At 44.1% G+C, this 16,427-nt stretch overlaps 1 protein-coding gene across 2 annotated transcripts in view; it reads left to right on the top strand.

Moving 5' to 3' along the window:
• The window catches only part of msra (methionine sulfoxide reductase A), a 58,990-nt gene that overhangs the window by 28,442 nt on the left and 14,121 nt on the right, over positions 1-16,427 (top strand). For both annotated transcript variants that reach the window (XM_036549412.1, XM_036549413.1), the window contains exons 2-5: positions 6,882-6,950; positions 8,429-8,548; positions 14,117-14,221; positions 15,522-15,628. In XM_036549412.1, the coding sequence (XP_036405305.1) occupies positions 6,882-6,950; positions 8,429-8,548; positions 14,117-14,221; positions 15,522-15,628 (401 nt within the window). The remainder of the gene's footprint in view (positions 1-6,881; positions 6,951-8,428; positions 8,549-14,116; positions 14,222-15,521; positions 15,629-16,427) is intronic.

Here is a 16,427-nt window from a genome sequence, read left to right as displayed (position 1 = left end):
GGGTGGGTCGGGGGGGGGGGGGGTATGGGGGGAGGGAGGGAGCGTCGACCCAGCCCGAGAGCCTGTCTGCTGGCTGTCTGCGTGCCGCGACTCCCAGGGCCCGCGGGCCCGCTAATCTGCAGCGCGGAGGGAGCAGCGGGGGGTGCGGGCCAGAGATAGCGTATCGCCCGGCACACACTCTCTGCCGCGCTACCCCAATCCGTACGCTTCCGCAGTCGCAAACACACAGCCCCACGGCCAGCGAATTCGTCTCTGGAAAAAAAAAAAACACAACAGAGGAGAAACGGCTGCACGGCTGTCTCTCCTCATTTATCTGCTTTTCTTTTGTGTTTGCTCTTCTTCTTCTTTCCCCTTTTGATGCCTTGGTTTTTTCAACTGCTTAACAAGAAAATCTTCTCACTTCCTTTGCTCAGAATTCTACAAGGCGGTTCCCTCTCTTGGTGTCTTTTTTTTTTTTTCACTTGAGACTTAATTGATATCTGTCCCATTTTTCTGAAGCGCTCACGTCAAGCTGCAGCAAGTAAGGCTTCAGATCAAAATAGCATTGCATCAAAGCGTTTCTTTTTTTTTAACTACAGAATTATCTCTGCTCAAACTCCGGCAGCAGCAGCAGTTCTACACAGCTTCTGGGTCACTGCCCGGAGTGTTATTGGGTGTTTGACCACTCTGTCATCCTTCAAGCCACTGCAGAGTAATCGATGGAGCTGGGCTCTGCAAAGGTTCTTCTGTCTGTACGTCTGTGTTGCTGGTGTGGGTCCCCAGGCGTCGCGACACTGATCTGAGATCAGGCAACACACCCGCACCCCCTCCACGGTGCAGAAACATGGGGGATGCACACTCTGCTACAAACAGAAAATCGAGCCTGTGGCATCTGAAACAGTCAAGATTTCATCAATGTGATATTCTTAAAGAGTAATGGTACGCTGTCAGAGAGCATTGCTAACTCAATATTAGAAAGTGTCAGAGAAATAACCAAGTTCGCTTTTCAGTTGAGTTAGTATGTTCATACATGATTTTGCATGTGGTGTAGTTCATTGGTTCCCATATGGGAGGAGGTGAGCTGGGTTGCCAGACACATGTGAAAGACATGTTAAGCCTCTTCCATAGTTATTCACACTGATCAAGCTAAATACTACATTGGCTTGTATACATCCTGTTGACATAAAAGTATATTAAATCCATTGTGCAACAAATCATATCTTCATGCATCTAGTCATAGGTTCAGAAAGTTTGGGAAGCCTTGTTGTAATGTGCCTGCTTTCAATTTTATGTTAATTTAGAATTCCCAATGTTTTTTCCCCTTTTTCTCCCAATTTAGAATCCCACTTTTGTCAAGCAGATTCTGCTTATGGAAACAACTCCCCTTAACAATCAGGAGTAAAACATGCTCTCCTTGGAAACATGTGATGCCTGACACCACTTCTTTACCACTCTGTAGTCCCCATGGATATTTTTGTTTGCACAGAAATGAGCTGGAGGAGGACACTAGATGTGCAGCTTTATGCAGGCAGACTGTGGATGTCCGGTTGACCAGTGGGGCTTGCTTGTGTTTGATGAGATGGACAAACCCTGGCTGACCTACACACCCCTATCCCTGGTGAAATGAAGCGATTTTTTCCCCCCACTGTAGGCTCCCAGCCATCAAGACTGATGACATGGCCAGGATTGAACCCGGACCATAGAGCTCCACTCGCACACAAACCAAACGCGTTGCCCACTGAGCTAATCAGGAGCATTGCGTGTGTCTGCTTTCTTAAACATGCATAAACCTGACATGCGTTTGTGATAGTTCTCTTATTCACAGTGAGTGTCAGCTACAGTGCTCCAGTGATGCTAGCCATCTTTCTTTGTCCAAGCCCCATTTCCTGCATCTGCGGCCTCCCGCTCTATAGGACTGTGTCACTCAAAGAGTCCTGCGAGCAAGTGTTAGTTATGTCATGTGACTGACTGTCAAGTGGGCTCTTTCCTCTGTGGGCTCTTCCCTCTGTTCTGCATTCCTAAAAGTGGTGCAGTTCAATAAGGCAGCTCCATCAGTCTATGGCTCGGTGAGTGGAAGTGATACAGCTCAATAGGCTTGTAAATAAGACTGGGCCTAGGGGTCCCCTGAAAGGGCCGATTACGGCCCCAGAGCAGAGCAGTTACCCACAGGAAAGGACCTGAGTGCTCTGCGTGTCCTCCTCAGCGAGGGTGGGGCCCCAAACACGGGCCGTGGGCGGAGAGCGTGAAATGAGAAACGCAGCCCCGGTTCAACCGCAGCCTGGCAGCCTCCTGCAGGCAGGACGCAGGACACAGGGTTCCTCAAATTAACAAATCCGAGGGCAGGATTACAGCGGACCGCATGCCAGCGTCTCTTCTGTCAGCCTCTCTGTGGCCATCGGGCAGGAGGCCGAATCCACAAAGAAGAACATTTTGCTCGGCGCTCACTGCTCCCGTAGTCACCTATCACTACCAGTTACAGCTCAGGAGTGTGAGGAGATGGCCCTGCAGCACAGTCAGGGAGCTCAGGAAGGCTGTACACAACAGGGCCCGTTGAGAACAGGGGAAAGAGAGGTCTGTGATGTGCAGCCAAAGGGCTACACTGTGAATCAGCACTCTCTCCTGTGCTCTCTGCAGGTGATGCCTGACCAGACCGTCCGCACACATCCACTAGATGTCTCCAGGACAGACATGTGCCATCATAGCATAGAATCCTGACAGGCTGGTCCTTTCATGAGGTCACCATTATAATTAGGAGCACCCTGTGAAAAAAATGTCAATTTTATTTCTCATGAATTTGATTTTGATCTTGAAGTAGTTTCCATAGCAGACACTGTTGGGCCTGGTATCTGGGAAAATGATCACATAACCTTACAACAATCATGCGCAACATACATATTTTAGGGCTTGAAAGCTTTGATGCATTTACTGGACAAAAAGTCAATAAACGATAAACGCGATTGAAACTGTTTATAGTTGAACATACTGAGCAGACACAAGACCAATGAACTTAAAGAGGATGAACTGTAAATACTTCATATGTCCATATGGGCTATGCGGTAATTATGCTTAATTTCCTCCAGATCATGTTTGTAGGCCATTGAAGTTGTGTGGTATCACAGCCAAAACCATGTCAGTATGGGGCATGGTGGGTCATAGCATTTATCCATTGAACGTGATAGAGGAGTGGCCACAGTCAGGAGACTTGTACTGTGTGTATCTGGTGGACTGAAATAGTGCATTACTAACTAGTGGAGTGCTTGCAGGACCTTGCGGAAGCTGGGGGACAGCTCAGATGCCACCACGGATGAGGCCTCGGCTGTGATAGCGCTCATTTTTCCGACAGATTTTTTTGGGGCTCTCGGAAGAGGCTTCAAGGCAGTGCAGTTAGTCATTTCGGACTCTGTCCAAGGAAATTGGACAAGGAGAACAGCTTTGGAGGACTGCTTAGAAGGGTCAGACTGAAGCAACCCCCCCCCCCCCCCCCCCCCGTGCTGTTTTGCCTGCGCAGTCACATCCTCTTGCCCACTGCAGGCCCATTGAACAGAGACAGCCTGAGCTTAAACATGAGACTTCATGCTGTTTGCTTATTCATGGGAGCGTGTACACAAAGTGCACTTTAAACTGCGCTCCCGTTTTGTCCAGCCAAATAAAGGCAAATTATTTCCACCTCTTTCTGAACTGTCTCATAACACCATTACAGTTTGCTGTTTGTAAAACAAACATGTACCAAGTTCCAGAGGAGTTTGGGATGCGTCTCTAGGACTGGCGCATCAAGTCTGTTTCATTCATTTATTTGTTCATTTTAATCCTTCTTACTTTGTGATACTGTGTAAAAGCTACTGTTGTAAGTAATTGTACACTTCAGGTAACTAGCTAGAAAAATGTATAGTATTCAGTTCCATTTCTCATCCAGCAAATCTATAGTAAATGTTTTCTTTAGAGAGTGGTGGAGCATTTGTCAGTCGCAGACAACATTACAATATGTGGAGCACTAAAATAATTCTGTCAAACTCAAAATATAAATTCAATTAGCGTAAAATCCAATGTCATTAAAACCCTTTTTATAGTAACAGAATGAGACAGATGTACCAGCTTTGCGTAATTACTGCTGTGAAATTTCATTGGTGGACATATACGTGTCAAGAAAATGATAAATATGCAATATTAGTTCAAAAATGCGATTTTTAAAAACTTCACTGCACATAGCATGCTATAAAGGGTTCTTTTCTTCTTTTCTTTCTTTTTGTTCATCACAATCAGGACATATGAGGTAACCCCTTCTTTGCCAATGCAGTAAATATTGGCCTGGTAATCTTGCCTTATGTCACGTTTTGCCCTCTGTGTGAAACGTGTCCTGTTTCGCTGTGAGAGCGATGCCTCTCCAGCACTCTTCACTGCGTTTGTTCTACCCAGACTGTTCATTCCAAATTACATTAGATGATGACAATGGTAATGTCACTGCTGCTGGGACACCACCCTGGATAATGGGGGTAGGGGGGGAGAGACAGGGGGTGACAGGGAGTAGTTTCATTTTGGGGGTAGGGGGCCATCTTCATGTGTGGCCCCTGTCCCCAACAGTTGTCGTGTGTCCTGTCCCCACAGTCAGACTGTCAGACATGCAAACATCGCGTTCTCTTCTGGGCCATTAATATTCCGCCTTGACTCATTGCCTTCTCAGCTGACATTTACATTTAAATTGTTTATCTGACGGTTAGAGGGGGAAGGGGGGGGTGGGGGCACCAACGCGTTAATGAATATGTGTCCGCTTTAGCGAAAGACGGTAATTACCAGGCCCTGCAATAACATAATCAAAGTGGAGCTATGGCGTTGGTGGGCATTAGCAATGGGGCGGGGGACTGATTTAGTAGCTCTTTTCATATATCCTGGCAGGGGTCACATGACAGAAGCCCTAGACTTTGGTGGGGATTCATCATTGTCACCTGACACCTCTCTGTCTGTTTGGACCCTTCAGCAAGGCATGAGGTTGATTGCTAAATGAATCCTTGGTTGCCTTGCTCCCCTTTGGATGTCTGGTCCTTCTCCCACTCTGTATCTTCCTCAGGGCCTCTTTAGGATCTTCTCAATCAGTGCTGAGAGGGCCTCCCCTGGTCTTGTGATGCTCTCAGTGCTAAGCTCTCTCGGCGTGCATCGCAAAGGGTGCTGTTGCAGTGGGTGGGAGCTGTGGCTGAGATGTTTTCTCCGCCTGCTCTGTTAGGAAGGGCGTGAGGAGCTTGTTAAAGTGAAGGGGTGTGATGGTGAGGGTAATGGAATGCCGTCGGTGATGGGACACCACCAGGCGTGCTGCGCCTTCCTCTGCTCCACCGTCGGATTGCACAGGCGGCAGAGCTCCGGGTCTGTCCCAGCCAGGCCGGTCTGACTTTAGCACCTGGCCCTGGGAGTGATGATCAGGCAGCCGCACGATTGTGGTGCAATCGTGCTAAAGGGGGCTAAACTGGTCAAGAAACAGCCCAGATCCCAGCCGTCTCAGATGCCGTGGATGTGGTGCGTCCTAGCTGACAGCACGGAAGTAAAAGTGATTAAATGAAGTGTTTTCGAAGGCTTTGTCCTCAGGCTGCATCCGCAGATTACATTAGACCAGAGATTTCCTCAAGCAAGCCTCTCCCTTTCATTGCATTGTTCACCCTTTCATTGAGCCCTTTCAGCCCTGAAACGGTGTTTTTACTGCCAATTAAGTTAGCATGGAAGTGTTGCAGATTTTAGTGATACAGAAATCCAAGGATCAAACCCTCCTCTGTCTGAAACCCCCCCCCCCCCCTTTCACCCCCGGAGGCAAGTGGTCCGTAAGGCATATTATGTTGACATAATGTAATGGCTGTTTATCTGAAAAAAAAAAATTTGAACTGAAGCTGTCGAATGGAAGAGGGGTTTTTGTAGCACACAGGGTAGAATTACCATTACCTCAGTGTCACTGAAAGACCATGAATGGTTTTACAGGACATTTAATATCGGGCGGAAATGAGGCATCGTTTTTGCGGGAGAGAGGTTGCATACACTCAACGCTTTGAGTTACTCTCCCCCTGCAAGGGCCATTTTATTGAGTTTGCAGCGTGCATACATGTGAGCACTCAGCGATATTTGCTTGTCGCCATACACGTTAGCTGGAATGCAGGCATACTGTGCCGTTCTGAAATGCTGCAGATTGTCTCCCGGCCTCCAGCTGGCTGTATCGGCACGCCTGGCTGCCGTGACGACCAGCTCATGCGTGCGGATGGGGAGAGAGAGAGAGCCTTGGCTGAGCCCAGATGTTGAGCTCTCTTCTCCCCCATTTATTCTAATCTGCTCACTGCCCCCTGAAACCGCAGGCCATCTGCATCTCCGCCCAGAACGCCAGCACTTCACTGACTCTGCGTCAGTGCTGCACATTGCCACCATGTGTGCCTTCGTTTTCTTACCTCTTCCTGTTCTCCCTAAAGACTGTACTGTGCTTGCTCAAAAATACCGTAGGGGACTGGATGGTGTTTGTAATCATTCATTTTCTGAACTTAAGATTTTATGAATATGCCCTGTTTTTTAAAATTAAAATTTCAATAAATGCTTATGCCTTCCTTTTATGCGTACAGATTATATATAATATATATTATATACATATATATGTATAGAGAGAGAGACACACACATTCATATTGTCAATGACAGTTTTAGGATTATAGTGATAAGCTAAAACAATTAAGTATTGGTAAGTATTGGGGGCCTCATAGTGACCAAGAAGAAACAAGAATTCAGAGGGAGAATGTAATATTGGGATATCTTTGGATGCATCTTTTAATTAGCTCCAGAGCTTGATGCTCCTGTGGTATTTGTGGGTCTGGGTGGGCTGGTCTGACAATGTATCCAGGTTGAGGCTAAAGAGGACCGTCTCCATTGTTTCCTTGCTTCTTGTAGCGAAACACCACGTTAATGGGAACAGAACCACACCGCCGTTCCCCGAGGGACTGCAGATGGCTGTATTTGGTAAGTGATCTGCATTGAAAGAGAGGGGAATATGGCAGCAGGCACTGTTGTGTAATTAGTTTTTTTTTCCCCCTGATGCTTAAAAAAAAGGCTGAAAAAAAAGAAGAAGTGCAAAACAAAAAGGGGTGAGAGAGAGATGGAAATTAATTGCTGAAGATGATTAGGATCTCTTTAATAAAATGCATTAGTTCAGCTGCTATTTTCTTTATTTGGGACTCAAACTGTGTAATTCATCATGGCAGACAGGAATTAAATCTTTTTTTTTTTCCTTTCTGTTTTTTTTTTTTTTTTTTTATCGAGCTCTTCTTTGTGCAAATAAAATTATGTTTTAAAGTAGCTTTATTGCACTCATGGCCTGCAGAGCATTTCAAATCACAAAGCCCCCTGCAGCTTGTTTTAAAAGGTGGCTGTTACCCTTGACTCCACAAAAGCCTGTGCTTTTCGCAGTGTCTGTGTTTGATTGGTGTTGCTCTGCATTACCTCACATTGTTTGAATCAACGCTGATTTACACAAATCTCCTTTCTGACCGACACAGCAAAGAAGCACGCTCAGGCTTGACATCCTCATAAGCAGTGGTAGAGCTACGCTTCAAAAGAAATATATTCAGATCTATTAAATGAAATAAATTCATTGCTGTTGTTTGCTTTTCACAAGTAAATAACTCTCAAGTGTACCCATGGGAAAAGACAGTGGATAACAATATATGACCATATTTTACTGTTATTGTAAGGAAAGTGTTGCTTGGCCATAAATGTTTACTGCAGGTATTAGTTTTACAGAGTTTATCTGGTTTTACTGCCCTAAAGTACATACAATAGCTGGAGTTGTGTTGCAGGTTTATTTGACTGTAAATTCAGATAAGTCATAGACCCAGACATTTTAGGAGTTGATTTGTCACTCAAAGTATAATCAGGTCCCAGATGATAAATACTGTTAAAGGAGGGCTTTGCCAGCACAGGAATGAGTGATCGTTCATAGCAATGAATGTGCTATAATGTATTTGGATCCCAAGGACATGTTTCAGAGGGCATAGATAAAGGAGTCTTTAAGACTCTCTGAGACGGGGCACAACACAAAGACCTAGGAGACTAATTTAATAGAGCATGTGCTCTTCAACAGGACCAGTCACATCAGACTGAGTGCTTAGCACACATCCTGGATGGGACCAAAGCAGCCCAGCACAGGTCTACCCCTGCTAATTCTTCAGGGCTCAGCCCAGCATAGGTTTTGCCCTGCTAATTCTTCATTGCTAAGTCATGGAGAGTCCCAGCTAGGTCTCTACATTTGGCCACCTAAGCATCCCTCCTACAACTGATTGGCTACACAAACCCTTACATTTCCTACCCACTGTAATTCCACAGGTAGCTACAACAAAAGAGAACTGAGTTCCCTGTTGACCTTCCCAACTATACTTTAAATAATGCATAATCATAAATAATACATTGAAATCATTTTCACTGTCTCTTGTCTCTTGAAGGTATGGGCTGTTTCTGGGGGGCGGAGAGGAAGTTCTGGAGGCAAAAAGGGGTGTACTCCACACAGGTGGGCTACGCTGGGGGGTTCACACCCAACCCCACCTACGAGGAGGTCTGCACAGGTAAGACCTCGCAGGGATTCAGCCTTCAGGTGACAACTGAATACTCTATGGAACAGTGTTCGTGCAGTTGGCTCAATCCAGCCTCTGCTGTCTCTAACACAAACGCTGAACAAGGGGTTTCAGTCCATGCATGTTTCTCGGGGAAATCGCAGTGTTCAGTTCATAAATCATGCATTGGTTGATTATCCTTTTTCCTCGATATGATGACTTTGGTCGTCCTTTTGAATGCCCTTAAACTTCAATCAGGTGACGGAGTACAGTGCAGCGGTTTCAAGCTCGTAATTATTCTGTGTGAACCCGCCTTCGGAGTCTCTTAAATGATGTATACCGATCTGTTTACTCAGTCATCAGCGTATAAAAAGAGAGTAGTCATTTGGAAAAATAAAGCAGGGGAGTCCTCCAGGCCTGATTACAGTAGAGAGGAATGGTGTAGCATCAGGATCTGCAATAAAATGTTGACTGCTTAGTGGCATGAGGCATGTTTGAATTTAACAAGCTTTTAAAAAGAGATTGAGGCGAGTTATGGTGTGTATTAGCCTTATAGTGGTCTCTTCCGGAGTAAAATCCTTTATTAGTGTGCCTTAGCTCTGCTCATTTCTGTTAGCAAAGTCTGGGTTTACTGCAGGGGTAGGTCAAGCCCAGCCCCTGCAGTAAAACGACTTTTTTTTTTTTTTTATCAGTGCACCTCCCTTATTGCGCAGTGAATGAAGCCCATGTGTATAAAGATCTTCTTTTTTTTCTTTTTTACAACTTCAAAGGCTGCCGTAGCAATTTGGAGAAATTCCCAATATTGCTACAGTCAGATTCCATTCCAGTTGTTTATCGCGCTGCATCCCTCCTATAGTGAAAACAGTAACTGAATTCTTAAGATGTTTTTGTGCTATAAAAATCTCAGGAAGCAGAAGGTGTGACCGTGCGTGCCTAAACACAATGCCTCTCTGTGCTTTAATGCATTCATAAACCCAAATAGCAGTCATTTTAACAACATTTATTCTGATGGTGCCAGCTGTTGTGGCATTCTGTTTGGACACACCCACTGCTGCCAATTCTTGCCTTGCTGGAATTGGAATTGATCACACTAAAAATTGCCTGTACAACCACTTTAGTGTGTGAGTTCGTATGTCAGGCAACAAAAATGATCACTGTTACATCACAATCATCCATTATAGCACGTGCTCACATATCTAAATGCTGTCATCATGTGAATAATTTGCGGATAAGTTCCACTGGTCTGAGCTATTTCAGATTGACCTTGATAAATGACAGCTCTCCCCTCTGCTCCTGCGTATGCCGTCTGGCCCAAAAGCACTTCCAGTGGGCTCAGAAGGGAATGACAGGTTTTGCTTTTGATGTTTAAAGATTCGCTTTTGTTTCACAGAAAAATCCAGTTCAGTGAACTTGGAGTGAAAATTGAAAATTGTTTGATGGCTTCTCCCAGAGGGGAGAACATACTCTGGGCTGTGGAGAGGAGTTTAGAAAATTCAAACAATACACATCAGCTGCCAAAGTATCAAAGTCTGTGTACAGCCAGTATGGGGACAGCTCTACTCTTTTCACCATAGCGAAACAGACACTCACTGGAATAAACACAATCATTGATGTTTTACGTATGGAGTTATATGTTACAGACAGAAACTGAAGATAAATATGAATATTTTTTGTTATTAACTTTTCTTATATCCATGGGCTTAATTTGGGTTTATCAGACATACAGACAGTTGCGCATATTAATAAGGAAAATAGCTTTTTTGTCACAAATTACATCAGATATACAAATATTAAAATACTGATGTTGACAATTGAACAAAAGAGTCCAATTACATCCTCATTGAAAACAAACGTTACATATGCTGGTGTTTTCCCTTTCTCTTCCATGGACTGTGAACAAAATAGTTAGACATATGGTGACGTATGGTTCTAGAGCAAACTCTGCCTTGATTAGAATAATTTTCTCAACTTGGGTTTCAGCCAAACATCTGCAGGGCAACAAATTTTATTACATTGTTTAAGAAATGCCAGCAGGCTTTCTGGTGTTTGTGTACATTCTCAGCCTACAGAGGGAGCTGTCCAATCTGTGGTGCTGAACTTACAGGCTTGCGGCTCACTGGACATTTTTGTGTGCTTTCAGTATAAGCTATGCAATAAATTAACAGTGAAAATGTGTTGCCAGGATTTTTTTCTTCTTCTGTACATTACATGAATCTGGCCATTGGTACATGATACCGTGATACCATGTTACATGCCACTGAAATCTCAAATCCCCTAATTGTCAGGGCAGGCTGTTTCAGAACGCTCTTGTTCCAGTCTTCAGATTATGTGTCTCTGCTAAAATCATCTCAAGTCATTAACTGATTTCAAAGCCCTACATCAGTTAAAATACAGCAGCACTGTTGCTCAGATGGTCAGTAAAAAGTCACTTTTTACTGTGCTTGTTTAAATAATTCAAGCTCTGTGATTGGGCTCTCTTTGGGATCTAGGAAATGTCTTACCAAGTATGCAAGGAGGTCAGAAATCAAAAATTCATAAATATTTTGCTTTGTTTCTTCAAAAGAAGGCAATTGTACTCCTCTTTACATTTGTTAAATATTAAATGCATCTTTTAAATGCAAACATCAGAAAATTCACAGTGTCCTTTATTTGTAATCTTTAAGCGTTTGACTTCTGTTGGAGGCTTTGTGTTAGTACTGAGACAGCGGTGTCTCAGTTTTTTCTGATAGATCTGAGGTGCCCTTTGCAGTGTGTCGTGTGCCCTGTGCACAGGCTCCATAGCCTTGTTGTCCTTATTCTGGGCCCTGTGTCCTTTACTCTGTGATTTACTCCATTTGCTGTGTTCTTGCTGCCCTGTGCTCTGCACACTGTGCTCTTAGTTCCGTGCCCTGTGCTCTGCTTTGAATGCTTTGTTCTCTCTGCCGTGCATTCTTTGTTCCGGGCGCTCTGCAGTCTGTGCAGCTGCAGCCAGGCTGCACTAATCCTGCGGGAGGGTCTGCTCTCTGCAGATTGGAAAGGAATCCCGTGTAAACAGGGGATTACTGGATGCAGGAATGCAAGTGAAACAGCAGCTCTGCACACAAAAAAAGGTCTGATGGAGGGAAAAGCCTTTTGTCCCAAAGCCCAATGACCAGCACCCTCCTTCAGGGCAAGTGTGAGTCTTCCAGTTCAGTTGGTGCTACTTAATTAGACCTATACTTACACTCATGTGCTGCTGCTGTATTAAATAGTGGGCTCTTGAAATAACCAGGCATGTCCAAGCATGTCTGACGAGGCAAGGGGGAAATAAGCCTGTGCTGAATCACGATTGTGCACGTGTCATGAAGAAGTAGGTAAAACAGGGACACATATGCTATTACACTTTGCAATTCTGACTCGCGTGGAGTTCCAAATTGTAGGAGCAAAAGTGACTGCTCATGGCAGCCTCCACACTCCTTTAGCCTTTAGCCAACCCTGTCTGCCAAACCCTACTGGCAGCGCTGTGAGTGGAGGCAGTGTGTGAAAGTATGAGATAACCTTGGCTTAGACTGAGCAAGACCAGATTTACCCTCTTCTTCCACCCCCACAAAGCACAGCACTCACACAAGAGTGAAGGCGCTGCATTTGAGGGCTCTGTTAATGCAACCTCCATGATACATTAACTATCAGGGATCAGTCGGTCTTTGCACCACTTGGTGGATATACATGAGCACTGTCTTGCAATATGTATAGAAAATACCCATCCAGAGGTCAGTGGCAGAATAATCTCATATAAACTTACACAATATTGTGCTTTTTAATTCTGCTGTACTCTCCAACATCTTCTCACTCCTGGATATAAATTTAACATGCCTTGTGTACAGAAGTTCTGATGGAGGCCTGCTGTATCTTTGTAGGTAATGAAAGTGACCCCCCAGGTTAGTCTTTATTACTTTTTTAATATTAGAGCTGTAGATTTGTGGGAGATAGCAGGCAACAAGACTGTCCTTATGGCTCAGATTTGAAGAATATTAAAATGTGGGCAGATCTCTTAGGGAATATATTCATATCCATGAAAACCTTGGAATTAGAAATAAGGCTCAAAGTCAGTCATTGTTTCGTTGTTCAGTTTGATCGATTCGGTTCACCTTTCTTTGTATCTATAATGTACGCCTCTCCTCTACCGCAGACTGGACCTCATATTACTTTCATTTTTTTACATTTCTATATGTATGTCGCTGCTTGAAGTGTAACCACCGAATGGCATAATAAGATTGTAAACTCCGAACGCAGACCAGCACAAGACACTTGTCAAGCACATTCCTGGGGGCTGTGGCAGACAAACCGTTTAATTCCGCGAAATCTGCACGACTGATTCCGTGCCGCCCTAATTCGGGAATGTTCATTTCAGAGCATTGTGAGCAAACGCGTTTCCCCTTCGTTAAAGCCTGAATAGCTCCTCCAGGACTAAATCGCAGAACTGCTGCAGTGAAAACCAATTTACGGCCTTTTTCCCTGTATTTGTAGAATCAGCAGAATACGTGATCAAGAGCGCAGTAGTTGTGTGTCTCTCTCTCGCCGTGGCTAATTGACGCGACGAGGTAATGAAAGATGCGCTGTCTTCAACCACAGACTCAGATGGTTCATGTAGAGTGCTCCTCAGCGCCTCACAGCCGTTTTTGTTGTTGGCCTTTACGATTCGCCTTTGTAGTCAAACCCTCGATGGGAAAATGGGGGGAAGAATATGTTGCACAAATAGCCATGCAAACAGTCATTTTCCTCCCGTTAATGTTTTCTGCACTAGATGAAATTTGTTAAAGGAAAAATATCCAACATTTTATGGCTTTTTTACACATAATGTTTCCTCTCAGTGTAATTACGCACCATTGTGAGGAACCTTTACCCATTGTGTGTAGTGGGTATGCTGCTGTCTGTTTTTACCGCTTCCTGGTTTCAGTGTAACGGCAGTTACTTTTGCTGTGTTTCCACTGATTTTAGAGGTCTAGCTGAAAGCTGTGCATGAATTCAAAGTGAAATTTGGTGGGATTTTTTTTTTATGTTGGATGTGAAAAAATGGTACACGTTTGTGAAACCAAAGAGTTCATGAAATTGAGTATAGTGTGAAATCAGCAGTTTTGCTGTGCTGTAGAAACTGAGGTCATCAGCATCAGAGGTGAACTCTTCTCTGCCTCTCAGAAATGTCCAGGCCTCAAAACCAACCACACTTTCCCTAGACATCTAAGCAAAGACATACTATATTATAAAGATCACACAATATTCAGCCCCCTGCTAACCTTTTTCACAGCAGCCTTGTCCCTGACATCAACCTCATTGTCTTTGGTCATTTACATCCAGTTACCATTAGATGTCACAGTGGGGAAACTTAGAACAAAGTGATGGACAAAGTATCTGAAGTGGTATGAAAAATACCCCAGATGTGTAAGGTTTCAAGCCAAACCAAAAAGGGGGAAATATAGTTATAACCCTAGTTACTAAATCCTGTGCTGGGAAAGATAGCACATGCTACCTTGAGTCTCTAAGGGGTCCTTTAAAGAGAACTTGGAGAGTGACAGCTGTTACATTACCTAACGTAATTGTCTCTCTTTCCAATGCTTCTCCCAGGTAAAACAGGCCACGCAGAGGTTGTCCGCGTTGTGTTTGACCCAGCCAATGTGAACTACGGAAAGCTGCTCAAAGTCTTCTGGGAGAATCACAACCCTACACAAGGTACTGTAGTCCAGCTAGTCATAGTCAGGGCCAGTTTCACTTCAGAACTGTCCAATCACACAGTTGTCTTCAGGGGACATTTTTTTTTCCCTCACCTTGACTGGCCCTCTCAACTTAAGTTTCATACACTTTGTGCCCTTTGCACTGAGTTGCAGACAAACTCTCTTTAGAATTCTCACTTTGCCTCCTTGCCATCACTGACTGTTTGCAGACTCCTCACTCATTCAGGCATACCCAAAGCTGCTAATGGACTCAATTAAAAAAGACACAGGCCAACAGGGCTCTTAATGAATCTCTGCACTCGGGCGAACAGAAAAATAAAAGGGAGCGTGTCTCCTGAACACACAATCACCAGGGCTGTTAAATGGTAAGCAGTACATGTGTTTCTCTTATTCGTTTGTCACAGCGGGCAATGTGTTATCCAGTGCAGGTAATTAGCCTATTGTCCAAGATGCATTTACAGAAACCCAAGGTTAGACATTTTAGTCTAGTCTGTTTTGCACATATTGCCCAGGAAACATTTTCTTATTTTTGCATTTTTGAAAGAATAATGACGCAATTCTTTGCTATGTAGTAGTCAATACAGTACGTCAGTATTTAAACTTGTGTTGAGGCTGTATGCTCCCCAAAATGAAGCAATATTCCGCTCAGTAAAACCACAGCTGTTAGGTCAAGGTGTGAAGCTGAGTCATCTTATAGATTAGTACTTTTTCAGTCCTGTGTGTGCTATGTCATAATATTTTGTTTCTTGGGATTTGTAGAATAAGTTGCCTTGTCATCGAACAGCCAGCTAGCAATTAGCTGTGTAGATTTCAGCTCAAAATCAGTGTGATTCTGCACTATTCTACATGCTCTGCTCCCTGCAAATGAATAATTACCAGCAGGAACTTTCTCTTTCGGATCAAGCGGATTGTGCTTTGATTAAAATTACATCGTCTGTCAGTAGTTTCCAGGTAACCTTACCTGGGTTTGATTGCAAATTTGTTCCAAGATGAGGCATTTTTGAAAAGATTTTTTTTAAAAAAGGACTGGAGGTTGACCACTGGGCTGAGTGCTACTTTTGAAAAACTTGAATAAGATTTAAACTTTTCTCTTTAAACACATTTTATGATCCTGCTCAGAATCAGTCTTTTGAGTACATCTATTCCATTGTAAACTGGACCTGACGCTTTAACAGGCCTCCTTTTTGGCTTTTTTGTGAGTGTGGAAGGGAGGAGTTATATGGGTGTACTGGTCTATGGCATAGGAAGTGCTTCCACAGTTTAACCCAACAATATTCTCAACTTCCCTTCGTTCACAGGGATGAGGCAGGGCAACGATGTGGGGACAGCATACCGATCTACCATCTACACGTACTCTGAAGAACAGATGAACATGGCCCTTCAGTCTAAAGATGAATACCAGAAGGTAATGTCCCTATATGAATGTGACATCTTTTAGACTTTGATAAATTGACATCAAGGACTATACAGTCACTGGTGTCCTTTAGTCCTTGTCAAGCTCAATCACTGATGAAAATGACATTCAGAGTGACCATTGTATGGCAGTTGACTGCATACAGCTCTGGATAGAAATTGCGTTCTGGCTCCTGTCACATTGGGGTATGAATGTTCTGACTAGCGCCCAGAATTTGTTATGCAGAGAATGATTGTGAGGCTGCTTCCTCTTTTGCGGGCACGCGATACAACCAGCAGCTGGCTTTTGAAGAGATTTGAGTGGGGAAGACATGTTTTCCAAAAACAAAGAAAATGATTGATGTGAAATTTGGGGGCTTGGAAGCGAATTCAAAGTTTGAGTATGTACAGAGAGGGCTGGTCTCTTTTTCCTGCGATGGCAGTCAAGGTTCAAAGCCAATCACTGTGTAGAGAGCATGCATCAAACCCTCACCATCTGCATTATACATCTGCATATCTTTAATTGAGAAGGATTGCAGGCGGAGACAGATTCCCCTCATGAATAGGGATGGAGAGAGCTTTGGTTTGGTGGTGCAATGCATTGTGGACCAGCATATGTACTCCACCCTTCTGGAACTGGTGATGGGAACTAGAACAACAGAGATAAAAAAGAATAGCTGTAGTTCACAAAGAAGCTAGACATTCCCCTACTGGCTTTCTCTCTCACGCCGTTGATTTAAAGAAAGTTTTCCCTGCCATGCATGGCTTGCATGCATAGTAATTACTCTCACTCCCTCCAATCTCTCTCTCTC

Source organism: Megalops cyprinoides, chromosome 17 (assembly GCF_013368585.1).
Source record: "Megalops cyprinoides isolate fMegCyp1 chromosome 17, fMegCyp1.pri, whole genome shotgun sequence".
NCBI classification, from domain to species: Eukaryota; Metazoa; Chordata; class Actinopteri; order Elopiformes; family Megalopidae; genus Megalops; species Megalops cyprinoides.
This window is presented reverse-complemented; position numbering and strand designations above follow the sequence as displayed.